At 38.0% G+C, this 13,703-nt stretch overlaps 1 protein-coding gene across 2 annotated transcripts in view; it reads left to right on the top strand.

Annotated features, from left to right (window-relative positions):
- Positions 1-988: 988 nt before the first annotated feature.
- SHPRH (SNF2 histone linker PHD RING helicase) overlaps positions 989-13,703 on the top strand; it is a 74,486-nt gene continuing 61,771 nt past the window's right edge. The window contains exons 1-3 of one of the 2 annotated variants that reach the window (XM_019744488.2): positions 989-1,194; positions 8,678-9,348; positions 11,750-11,876. In XM_019744488.2, coding sequence (XP_019600047.2) covers positions 8,710-9,348; positions 11,750-11,876 — 766 coding nt within the window. In that variant the 5' untranslated portion in view covers positions 989-1,194; positions 8,678-8,709. Of the gene's footprint in view, positions 1,195-1,466; positions 1,604-8,677; positions 9,349-11,749; positions 11,877-13,703 lie in introns of those variants that run through there. The other variant, XM_019744489.2, reaches the window with a different exon arrangement.

Raw genomic sequence — 13,703 nt, 5'->3', positions numbered from 1 at the left:
TACTGAGTTTCAATTACACTTCCAAAATAAAGGCTCCTTTATGTCTTGTACTTAGTAAAATGATCAGTTCTCCATGGCAGAGGAACTCTATTTGCCCACGACTCCAGCAATTAGCATTACTTTTTCAACTTCCCTCCTGAAGCCGTGGATGAGGTAACTGATTTCCATTGAATTTTATAGGGTTTCGTTTGTGTAAATGGCTTCTTTCAGACTGTCTTAGAGGTCTATGATGAAGTTCTGTGCAAAGAGGGTATGGGCTGTCTCTAGAATGTCTCGCAACTACAACGGATGTTCTCTTAGGCAAGAACCTACTTTTGTGCTTCTGTGTGATTACACATGCCCTCTGCCCCTCCACGGCATAACGCTGAGTCCTCAGGAGTCCTAGTCATTAGTCAACGAGTGACCGCTGTTTCCTGGGGGCTATTTTACAGGCTCTTGGCCCTGAAGCCTGTCCGAGTTATCCCAAAGTTAACTAAGCATCAGCCTACCTCCATGAGAAAGAGGATACCTCTCAGTGAAGACAAAAAAGACAAGGTATTTGAAGGCCACCTTCAGCATAATACATGTAGTTTTGCTCTCAACTTAAAAAACTTACTCGTATTTCCCTGGAAAGTCTTTTTAAAATAATATTTTTGAGGAAGATAAGCTTCACCCGTACTAATGAATGGCTGCTTTCTAGAAGCAAGAAAACCCGTGCGTTTGCAGAATTTTCTTCTCCCTTTTTACTAAAGCCACAAACGAAACCCATCACTCCTTCACGGGAACCCCGCCCCTCCAGCGGGGAAGCCGCCTGTATTTAATATCTGCTTAGAGCCCGCCTCCTCCTTAGAGGTGCCAGCCAATCCGGTATTCTCTAAAGCCGTGGGCAGAACTATCGCGAGATTCCAACTGCATCCACTCGTGGCCTTTAACCGTGTGGACTTGCGTAGAACAGGCTCTTGAAGCTACCGCCGGAGAAAGGGGGCGGGGCAACTCGACGTGCGCGTTCACCTTGACCCCACGCTCCAGAGCGCGCCCTGCAGCTAGGAGCTGAGGTTTCTGGGTCCCCCGGGAACCCCAACACAAACCAGCGTAAAGCGCGCGAGCCCCCCTCAGGTGGATGTTCGGTGGGTGGCGACTGCGTGCCCGGGACCTGCGGGAGCATTAGAGGGCCTTGGTGCGGAGACGCTCAAGAGGCTTGGAGAACTAGTCTAGGTAGGCGCTCGGGTGATGGAGGGTCAGGGGTCAGGGGTCGGGTATGGAAGACAGCTCCGGACCGAGACTGAGGTCTCAGGGAAGGAGGACTTGGTTGTTCTGGGGCCCGGGAATCTAAAGGGCTGCGAGTGAGCCGCAGCACAAGTCTCCCCGACCCTTCCCCATCCCAGACGGGCGGGCCCTTGGACTGCCGCGGCTCCTCCGGGAGAAGGTGGGGTCGTGGGAAAGGAGGACGTGCTTCTCCCCGGGGGCTGGGCCGGCGGTGTTTTGTTCGAGCGTCTGAGGGGCTATTGTCGCGCTCCTCGGCCTCGCGGTAGCTTGTTTGCCCGGCCTGATGGGAGCGATCCGTCGCTGACAGCCCTGCTCTGACTTCTGGAACCGCTTTTGGGTCTTTTCAGAAGAAAACTGGGTGGGTATCACCATTCGCAGCAGATAACGCCCCTGCAAGCTGGAACTGGGCAGCTTCCTAGCTTGGTGCGCGAGGTTGTAATGCAGTAAAAGGGGAGGCCGAGGCTTCTAAGTTAGTCTGAAAGTTCTCAGTTACCTTTGGAGTCAGATTAATTACGTTTGCATTCAAAACCACCCTTGCACGTTTTGACTCCGTGGTGGTTGCTAGGTTTATGAACGAACGTGTGTTATCCTATGATTGATGGTCACTGTCAGATACACAATATCATTAAATCATGACTATTAAGCTTGTAGTCCTTAAGCTTGTGTCTTGTTTCTAAGTGACTTGACATTAGGCACGGGGTAGAAATACTAGATGTTTTGTGTTTTCCAACTTGTTTTTAAATTAACTTGAGGCTATGACTGAACAAAATAAAATAATTTTAAGTCATTACAGCTATTTTTAATTATTCTGTTGGATGATAGCAAGAATGGTGAAATTCCCGTGAATAGAAATGATCCATGAGATCTGTATTGTCACCAAAAAGACTAGTTGGTTTATGATCTGTAACTGCTGGAAACAGAGCAATTGTGAGCAGTAGCGGGGTAAGTTTACCTTTATTACCTAGCCTGTACTTCCTAGAGCTTTGCAGGACCAGTTAGTAAGTTGGCAGTTGAAAACAAAATAGTTTACTTTTGAAAGATTATATATATACATATATATATATATATATATACACACACACACATACATATGTATATATATACATATATTTTAAAAGTATAAAAAATATACACACTTTAAGAAAGGAAAACTATTAAAATTGTAATATTCAATATATACCGATAACAAAAGGTGAATACAAGTCACGTGTGACTTCTGCAATTACAAGAGGTGCTCAAAGTGGTTACCATCAGCATTCAGACACTTCTGTTGATGGCGAACTGTTTAAGCAATGTTGACCAAAGTGTCCACTTGTATACATTTTTTGGCATCCCTGATATATATATGTATGTATGTGTATATATATATATATTTTTTTTCTTCTTGCTCAGCTGTACTTTTTACTCAGCCTAAAAGAACTGTACTTTTAGAATTATTAAAATAAATCTTTTATAAAGTGTTTAGGTTAGAAAGATTTAGAGGAAATACAATTTGCTGGTGAAGAAGCTTATGAAGGCATGTTTCAAGTTTTTGTGACTAACGTATTTTAGGGTTCAACAGATGAAAATACTCTCCTGCTGGAGTTACCACAACGGAAAAGGATTGTGATAATGCTACATCATTGAAAGCTTTATGTAACGATTGGGCTTCGCTTACATAGGGCTCACGTTGGATGTATACATGTAAATGTATACTCCTGTTGCTTTTAATAGTCCAAACCCGAGTCTACCATGGATTTGTAATTCAGGGTTTGTGTCTTTTAATAAGGAGATTACGATTTGGTGCGGAAAAAAACTAAATTTAAGTTTAATTGAAAATCATTTGTTGTATTATCTTATTAACTTTACCATTTTGTGTTTATTTTTCTAGCAATCTGTCTTTGTTTTCTATTAAAGATACAGGTCAGTCAGTTTTGTCTGTCTCATTCTGGGCCAGAAATAATAAAGAATAGTTTCACATTACCTGCAGTCTTCTAGAATGTGGTTAAGAGACTCTTGTCCAAAAAGAAATGTGAGTAAAGTACTATTAGGTCCTTAAACAAAGGGAGGATATTCACGGAGTTAGAGTCTTTGTTTCACCTTATTTTGTATTTCATTTCCATCCTGGCACTGACTTGACATTGGAGGTACAGTGTTGAATAGGATACTATTCCTGCCCAGCCTTCAAGTATTTCATAAGTCTAACAGTTAAGTAGCAGTTGAGATCAAGGAGGAGAAGCCCTTAACTAAGCATGCCTCGTTATGGAGGGTTTGGGGAGGAAGACCAGGAGAGTAACAGTCAGCAAAGTGTGAAAGAGCGTTCCAAGCAAAAGGCTTTTTACATTTAAATGCAGGATGGTAAAAGTGTGGTCCATACAGACAACTGCATATAATTACATTTTACACAGACACTGATAGTTAAGAGGGAGGAAGAAGTAGAACCATCAAATGTGGGATTTATATGGTATGAAGAAAACTGGGAGAAGGATTTGGTATGTGATTTGAGATATACCAGTAGCGGCAAATTAACATTATGATTATAAGTAGCTTTGATGAAATAATATCCTTTTTTGGTTCAAGAAATAATCCCTAGATAGAGATCCATTAGGAACAGAGTCAATCAAAATGAGTTTTTTGTTTGTTTGTTTGTTTTTTGGTTTGTTTATTTGTTTCGTTTTGTTTTTTGAGTAACGAGTGGTAGTACTTGGGCATCGGGATTTTTAAAAGTTCCCACGGGTGGTTCTAATGTGCAGTCAAGTTTGGGATACACTGATCTATCGCTTCCCATCCTGCCACGTAAAGTTTGGTTATTGTAAAACATTGTTTATAGTAGCCTCAGATGACAATAATAGCAATTACCACCTACTGAATATATGCTAAATTTCTGTTACTGTGAAATTATACTTTATTCTTTAGCACAATTCTGCTATCATCCCTGTTTTAGAAATGAGAAAACTGGCACAAAAGAGGTTAGGTAACGATTTTGGTGCCACACAGTTAGCTATTGCCAAAGCTAGAATTAGAATCCTCTACTGTAAGCCACGTTGCTTTGCAGATGTGAGGTTCTATAGCTAGTTGCTTTTTGGGGTTTTAGAGTTGATGATCCCATAATTACCATGTTGTTAATATTGTGGTTGGTGTGATAGATTGTGTAACTGGCCCAGTTCCCTCCCCACCCCCTACCTTACATCTACTCTCTTTGCCATCAGCAGCTCCACCCAGTAATGAAGTTAGTACATTTTCTCACCTTTTGACTTGGGTTCATCCATGTGACTTACTTTGGCCCATGGAAACTTAGTGGTTTTGCCATGACCAAGCTCTTTGAAAAGTACATGTGTGATTGGATTTGCATGCTTACACCTCAGCCATCAGCAATAGGAATATACGAGGTGTGACAGGTGTGACAGTTCGTGATCTTGTTGCAACGATGTTGCTAGCATTTTCTGGTACCAGAGGAATTATTCATTATGAATTTGTACCAACTGGACAAACAGTTAACCAAGCTTACTATTTGAAAGTGCTGAAAAGGCTGCGTGAGAAAGTTAGACAACCTGAACTTTTCACCAACAATTCATGGCTCTTGCATCTCGACAAAGCTTACACATTGCTGTCTGTGAGGGAGTTTTTAGCCAGTAAACAACTGTATTGGAACACCCTCCATACTCACCTGATCTGGCCCCCAATGACTTCTTTCTTTACCCAAAAATAAAGGAAATATGAAAGGAAGACATTTTCATGACACTCAGGACATGGAGGTTAATATGATGACAGCTCTGATGGCCATTCCAGAAAAAGAGTTCCAAAATTGCTTTGAAGGGTGGACTAGGTGCTGGCATCGGTGCATAGCTTCCAATGGGAGTACTTCAAAGGTGACCATAGTGATATTCAGCAATGAAGTAGGTAGCACTTTCTCTAGAATGAGTTTGCGAACTTGTCTGATCTCCTATGTGGGTTGCTTTGTGGGTCCCAGGAGGAGTGTGACAGCCACCTTAAGCAGAGCCAGCCTGCTGCTCCAGAAACCAGCCCAGATCAGCCAGCCCTCAGCTATCCTGTAGATCTGTGAGAATAAATGATTGCTTTCTCAAGACGTTGAGCTTCGGGGTGGTGTTATATAGCATATCTGTGCCTGTAGTTAACCGGTAAGCTGATATAGCCTAACTGCTCAAAGTTCCAGGAGAATGACCAAATTCCAGTATGCTAGCCTGTGTTCTGAGGAGAACTGGACGTAGCTAAATACTTAGGTTATTAGGGCCTTCCTGTATTATTCTTCCTAGTTAAGAGAGAAGATAAGATGCTTGAATACTCATAGTTAACAGTCCTCAGGGATTCATTATAGTTTATCACCTGCACATTCATGAACCAGGCACTGGCTAGGCAATGGAAGTCTCATGATCGACGTAGGCCAGCACTGTTTGCTAGACCTCTTGCACTTTTGAGGATGTTCTATATTTGCACTCATACAGTAGCCATATAGCTATCGAGCACTTAAAGTGCGGCTAGTGAGCCTGAGGAGCTGAGTGTATAATATTATTTAGTTTTATTTAAATAGCCACATGGAGCTAGTGGCAAGCTTATGGGACTATACAGAGACAAACAACTTCCTCGGGGCTGCCAAGGAAACCACCCTTCTTTTAAATCACAAGTTTACCATGTTCCTAAATAAAGGAAAGGTTCTGTCAGCAAGAGCAAGGGAGTGGGTAGATCTTAGGTAGGTAAGAAATATTGCATCAGTTTCTTTTATGGTTATTGTTCTACTCAGATTTTTGTATGTTTTGGGTCAGTTTTATTCATTTATATTTCTTAGTAAACTACCCATTTTATCTTAGATTTTTCTAGTTTATTAGGATAAAACTTTTTAATATTCTCTTATCATTTTAAAATCCCTCCTTCACCTGTTTTTTTCTTTTTAATCAGATTTATTCCTGTTTTTTTCTTTTTAAATCAGATTTATTATAGTATAATTTGTTTATAATAAAATTCAACAATTTTAAGTGTACAATTTGATGAGTTTTAACAACTACATGCAATCACGTAATTACCAGTAGAACATTTCTGTCACCCCAAAGATTTCCCTCCAGCTCCTTTGCTGTCAGTCACCTCTTCCCACTTCCTAGGCCCAAGTAACCACTAATCTGCTTTCTATCATGTGAATAGGATAATACAGTATGTAGTCTTTCACATCTGGCTTCCTTCACTTATCATAGTGCTTTAAAAATTCATCCATGTTGTATGTTGTATCAGTAGTTTATCACGGAGTAGTATTGCATTTGTTCATTCACTGGGTGATGGACATCTGGGTTTCCAATTTTTGGCTTTTATTAGTAAGACTGCTATTAACATTCTCTTACTATTGATTTGCAAGAGTTCTTTATATATTCCACATACAAATCCTTCCTCAGATAACAGTATGTTATCTCCCTGGGGGTTTAATGATGTTGATTAATTGTATTACAAAGTCCTATTTAGATTGCTTCATTTGTTTCATTTGGTGAAAGTTTGTCTGTGTTGATTTATTTTACTGTTGGAGATCCCTTAATGTCTGATTGTTGATTGTGAGCTCATCTTTACAGTTCAGATTCCCAGTTTCACCTTTCATTGTTTCTGCTTATACAATTTGCTTAAGGGGAGGGTCAAAAGCAGCTGCCTGGACCCGTTTTATATTGCATTCAGTGATAATGGGGGAAACCTCTCTGTAGGCGGAATCCATTGTTATTTGCTTTTTCTTCTGTACTTAGTAACAAAGGCTATCTTTCCAGTTTAGGCACTGTTCTCCCCAAAATAGATACCCCCACTATAGCTGCCTTGCCTTTGTCAGAAATAGGGAGGTAAGGGCCTGCCAGTTCCCACTTTATTGTTCCATTGTTAGCTACAGAGGGTGCCAAAAAAAAAAAAAATGTATACACATTTTAAGAAAGGAAAAAACTATATTAAAATTGTAATATAATGAATGACGCTAACATTCATTTGATTAACGCCACCTTTTGAGGGAATGTCATACTACACATTGCTACGTAATTCAATTCAACTTCAAATGTAATACATAGAACACATTTCTTAAAATGTGTATACATTGTTTTGGCAACCCTGGTATGTTTGTAGCTCTGGACCCACTTAGGGCTCTACTATCGCTCTGCCACCACTGAACATGGAAACCCTCTTGGTGACACTCCCATCCTTTATGCTAATACATTTACGCCATCACTTAGCTTTTCAGTCAGATGCCCTCTGTATTCTTCTGTAGGAATGCATCAGAATTTCTGGTCAACTGAGATTTCCCACGTGCTGTTTTTATTTTGTTGTTTTAAGCAGGGCTGTGAATTTCTGAATTGTGTTTTTTTTTTAAACATGTTTCTCATTCTTTCCTAGATTTGGAGCAGAGTAGTTAGAGATGGGGGATTAGTACGGGAGAGGGGTATAGTCTGCTCCGTGTGCTCAGTTTGAAGAAACCAAAACACAGTTTATTGTCTGTCCTGAATTAGAGACCACAATCTGATTTATACTTATTTTGTATCCGCTCTTAAAATACAGCACAGTGTTGAGTACATAATGGGACTCAGCGATACCTTATTGGATTTTATTAAAAAATAGGAATATTTCTTTAAGCTAATTTTTAATTATTTATACATCCTTTTTTTTTCAGCTACATGGTTGAAATAGGTTGAAATAGGCACCAACCATCATTATGACTTTATGATTTATCTCTGAGTTATTCTGTGTTTCACACAGGAATTGGCTATTATTTTGGGAAAAGTGTAGTTTGGGGCCTACATATGAACGCTTTCAGACTAGTGTACTCTATTGAGATAACAAAGCGTTCTTTTCCTTTCTTCCCTACATTTTTTTCTTCTCTTCCATTATTGTCTCTGCTCCATTTCCCCTGGTTGCCATCACCACCTTATTCCTTTCCCAGCTATCCTTCTTATCCTTTTTATCTGCTAATCCACAAAAAGAAATATATTTCTATATTTTCACCTTCCTCTTTTGAAAGAGAAGATGTATTTGTAGGGATTTTAAAGCTATGTATGGGTCAAGTGAAGTTTTGTTAACTGTTTGGGATTTTAAAACAAAATTGAAATTTTGTAGTGATGATGGAGTATATATATTAGTAAAACTCTTCAAATATGTGTTTCTAGGATATTTGAAAGATTTACTTTGCTGTCATGCTGCTCCTTAAATGTATTTTTAGAATTTTATTTTATACAACAAATTATCATTATTAAATGTATCCATTAATGACCAGTAAGAGTACTAGAATTTATATGATGCATGAGATTATGGTTATGTGTTTCTTAGTTGTGTTTGACTTATTAAAAAAATTATCCATTGCTTTATGTATCTCTGAAGATTTCATGTTATGTGTATGGACCATTAGCTTATGCTGAATTTCTCGTGTGGGATCACTTTAACACTAAAATCCTCTCTTGGAATGCCTACTGTTGCATTTGTCTTCTAGAGTTCACATTTACCAACCAAGAAAACGTGAAAATGAGCAACCGACGGAAACGTGCTCCTCCAGTGAAAGTAGATGAAGAAAAGCAACAGCAGCTTCGTTGGAATATGCATGAGGACAGAAGGAATGAACCTCTCTTCTTAACTGATGACGAATATCCCTGCCCAGGTTCAGATTCCTCTTCTGCTCATTGCATCATCTTAGATGATAGTGTAAAGGAAGAAGTGGCTCCCACAGATAAAAAGAGATGTTTGGAGGAGGTGAGCGTCTCAAAATCAATCGATAAAGAAGAGGCTGGTGACAGTTTCTCCCCGTTGTCTGTAAAGCTGAATGTTGTGATCTTTCCTCATCACTTCGATAATTCTTGGAAAGCATTTCTGGGAGAATTAACTCTTCAGCTTCTTCCTGAACAGAGTTTAGTTGAAAATTTTTCTGAAAGGAGTTTTACATTGATGAGCTCAGAGTCAAGCAACCATTTCCTGATCTGCGTTCATTCAGAATGCATAGATGTAGAGAAACAAGAAAAAGGACTCAATGAGCAAATCAGTATTTGTGACAAGAGCATTCAAGTGGAATCGTCCTTCAGTGGTGAAATGTTACAAGATTTGGGGTGGCTGCAAAAGAAAAGAAGAATAAAACTTTACCAAAAACCAGAAGGAAGTCACATTATCAAGGTACTCAATTTCTGTGGTGTGTTTTAAGGTTTTTCTGCATTGAGCAGTCCATTTTGAAGTTAACTTGGAAGGAAAGTCTGAAAAGCCAGCAAAAGCCTCCTTATTAAGTTTCAAAGTACACTTTATTTTGGGCTCTCAGTAACTATAATATATACATGTAACTATAATATAATATATATAATATATACATAATAAAATAATTAGCTATTTTACATACATACATGTATGTAAATATATACATGTATGTATGTAAAATAGCTAATTATTTCCAAGATGAACTTTTTCAAGGAGATCTTCCCAATTCCTCCTCTCCAGCTCCATTCTCGATGACTTGTTTTGATTCTCATTATCTCCTTCTCTTCCTGTCGCAGTCCTTTAACCAGTTCCCTGCTTGCCTTTTCAGCTCCTTCATCTCCTTTGTCTCTGGAATGGTGTAATACATATAAATGAAAACAGAATTCTATTCTTTCCTGCTTCCAGAATTAAGTATAATCTGGAGTGTAAGTCTGATAGGTCCTGGTCTACCTCTCCAGCCTCATCTTTTCTCACTCCGCTTTTTATTCCGTCCTGCAAATTCCAAATTGATTTGTTTCCTGCACCTTCCCTGCCAGCTTTCTGCATCTTTGATTTTGCTCTCACAGTTCCTTCTGCCTGGGTTGTTCTTCCTTGATTAATTCCTGGTCCTCTTTTAATATTCAGCTCAGAGTTACTGCATATACAGAAATCTTAAAACTCCATGATCAGTGTTATGTGCCCTTTCCCCATCATACCTGATGCATATACTTAATTTTGCCTTGGTCACATGTCATGTACTTACATTTTAGATCTTCCTCCCTCACTAGTCTTTTATTTTCACAGCCTAGTAAAACATTAGATACTGAAGAGATTTTCAGTAAATGAATGAATAAATTTATAATGCATTTCAGGCTCTGCTATTCACTAGCCAAGTGAATTGTTTGAATGCTCTAAATTCCAGCTTCTTTCTATATGAAATGTAAATAATAACCATTCTTTTTACCTCATACAGTTGTGTTGAGACTCAGGTGAGATAATGCAAGTAAATGTATACTTTTAAACTACGAAGCAGGTCAATATGCCTTCATGCTAAAACTTGAAAGGAAAAATTCTAACATGTTAAAATTCACCATCGTTCAATTGAAAACTGTATCTTATGCATTTCTCATATGAAAAAGCAATTACATTGCAGCCCTATTTGTAGTTTCAGAATTTGTTATTGTGGGAAAGGAAAAAAATTTAGAAGCACGAAATTATAATTAATTGTTCCCTGGACAGTGAAACTATGCAACCTAGCATTCATTCCCTCTCTTTGTTGATCATGAATGCCAAAATGGGCATTCAGTGATAACAAGTATGTAAGAATTCATGGCTTGTGGGTCTGTGTTCTGTTCACCTCCCCCACAAACTAAGTCTTGATGTATTCTGTGCTCCCTGATCTCAATTTTTATAACTATTTAAACATTTATTGCTGCTGTAGTAAGCCATCTCTAAGTGAACACAAGCCAGAGTAAAATGTTAATGAAATACAATCTCTGTCACCCATTCTTCTATAATGCTGGGTTGGATAATTTTTCTTTAGTGAAAGAATATGAGAATCTCAGTGATTAGGGAACCAGGTCCAGGATTATAGAGGGAAATGACGGAAACAACATTTACTGAGTACCTACCATTAGGATGTTTTAAAATTGCATCATCTCTGCTATCTCTTATAGGCTTTTCTCCAGTTTGCAAATGACAACATTTGGGTCAACACAAATCAGTTATTTTGCTTGTTTATTTAGCTCCTACATACCAATGCCGTTATTCAAATTCAAGTTTTTGACTGTAAAGCTTCATACCACATTGCTTCACCAGAATCAAGATATAAAACATTAATCAAGTTCACTTTTCCTCTACATTTTAATGTTTGATCTAGTAATAGGGATTCCCAAATCTGTGCATAAGTATCCCAGCATATGTGTCAGAATCTTCTGCATTAAAAACGCAGAATCTGGAATTTTAGTCAACTAATTATTCTGATGCTCATCAAGTTTGGGAATCATAGACTCGGTGGGTGGAATTGGTGTTCTTGTCACATCTCCCAGGTTTGGTTGCCGTTAGAGAAGTTGTGTTGTTTTTCTTTGTTGTTGTTTGTTTGTTTTTTGTTTTTAGCAATTTGGATGGTACATGGAACATAGTAGGCACTGCATTTATAGAATGAATTTACAATTGAAAGTAAAATTATGTGAAGGAAGTTTGATAGGTATATATTTAGTTTTGTGGAACAAATAGTATAAATATCTTCCAAAACAGTGATGGTAAGAAATGTTGTTTTTTTTTATATCCTCATAAAGAGTGATATAGTACAATTAAAACTATTTCTATGTTGATTGATTCTTTGTAGGTTGGAATTTATCTTTTGGAAAATGGCCTAGCGAAACTAGACTTTCTGAGTGAGGCAAATTCAAGAATGAAAAAATTCAATCAACTCATGAAGAGAGTGATGGAAAAGTTATATAATTTTATTCCAGGTAATTTTTAAAGTAAACTTTGAAATTGCTATTACTTAAGAGGTACAGGTTTTCCCTAACTCTTATACATAAAAACCATGAAAAGAACTAATAAAACCATAATAAAAATGAAATAACCTCCATAAAATTGCTGTATGACTTTTCTGAAATGCCTCCACTAATATGATTTGTGTTTTTACTTTGTTTGCTTAATACTATGCTTAGCTTACAGTAACCAGTCAAGAAACGTTTGCAGTGTCAATAGGCAGAGTCTAAAGGATCTTGAGTTGATTGGAATTTTTGCAGTATTTTTGTGCTTTTATTTTGTTGTGGCCAGAGATTGTTGCCTGGCCTTTATTCCACCTCCTCTTTGGGGTCTGACAAACTATCTCAAGAGCCTACTTCCCAAAAGACCAGTTACTTTTGCTCCTGTTTCTTGGCAAGACGTTGCACCCTTGGTCAGGACTGCTGCTTCAGAGTTGTCAGCCATTGGTTTCCAAGGGAGAGTGTAGATGGCTTGGGGCAGCCCATCAACACTCCTGGAAAACGGCTCAAAATCTCCAGCCCTGCTCCTGGTGGGCCAGCACTACTCAGGGGCAAATTTTCATACTGGAATATTTGAGAAATCAGCATCTGGCTTGATTGTTATTTCTGTAGGACATTCTTTCCAAAGCTTCACAATTCTAATAAAAGTAAATTATGTTATGTTAAAGTCTTAAAAGGAGGAAAAGTCTCTGGTTTTAGAATTGGAAGGAATACCTTTAAATACATCGAGACTTTAAAAGTTAAGAAATTATTCTGCCTTTAAAAGTAATTCAATATGAACTTTTCAAAGAAAAACTTCAAAGAATTTCAAAGGAAAACTTCAGTTTAGTTTCCAATACTAGATTATACAACTATTGGCACAATCTGGAATAACCAAGCATATAACGTTCTGAAAATCTTCATAGCATGTTTTTTATTGAGAAAAGTAAATTATGTCTTTGTGGTAAATTTTAGAGCATATGCAATATGTTCTATAAAAGTTTATAGGCCTTTTTGAAACAATTTGGAAATAAATTATTAGCTAAAAGGAGGTTGTAAATTTGTTCAAGATTTTGAATTTTGTTTTCATGTTATAGTCAGCACAAATCTTCCACATGGCAACTGTGCCCAGCAAATGAATCTGATATTTTTATAAATTTGGATTAATGGTTTACACACTTACCTCCTAGTTGGCTATAGCTGCTACCAAATGTCTATTTTATTTTATTTTATTTTTTAGATAAGAAATAGAATGGGAACCCTTGCCTTAGACACAGAGAAATTATGTCTGCATATGGATATTTTTTACATGAAGAGAAAAGTGAAATAAATTATCCTTTTATAAACTGCAAAAGATATTCAGATCCAGTTCCTCAAATGTTTACTAAATATCTACGATGGGCAAAGCATGTGCCAGCTGCTCTGAGGAGCCATAAAAACGAAAGACAGTCTTTGCCCTCAAAGAGTAATACAGTGCAATGCAGAAAGGAAAGGTAGTGCATAAATGATTGCACTACCAGACAGACTGTAGTGCATTGCTGCGTGCAAAGTATAAGTGTATTATATGAGCTCAGAGGAGAACATTAATTCTAATCAGGGAAAACAAAAGAAAATACCATGGAAAAAGTAGCAGTTGAATGATGTTGAAGGATGGATGGGTAGATTTTTGATCTTGAAGAATTAAGGATAGGACCTTTCAGTCACAAAACACTGAGTAAAGCCCCAGAGCTGGGAGAGTGCATGGTGCGATCTTGAAGTAAGAAGTGCTTGTAGTTCTAAAAGGTGGATTGGATTGTTTTGAGTACACTGTTGTTGGGTATACAG

This window comes from Rhinolophus sinicus, linkage group LG05 (genome assembly GCF_036562045.2).
Source record: "Rhinolophus sinicus isolate RSC01 linkage group LG05, ASM3656204v1, whole genome shotgun sequence".
NCBI lineage: Eukaryota > Metazoa > Chordata > Mammalia > Chiroptera > Rhinolophidae > Rhinolophus > Rhinolophus sinicus.
The sequence above is the reverse complement of the archived record's forward strand: the minus strand, read 5'-3'. Positions and strand labels throughout refer to the sequence as shown.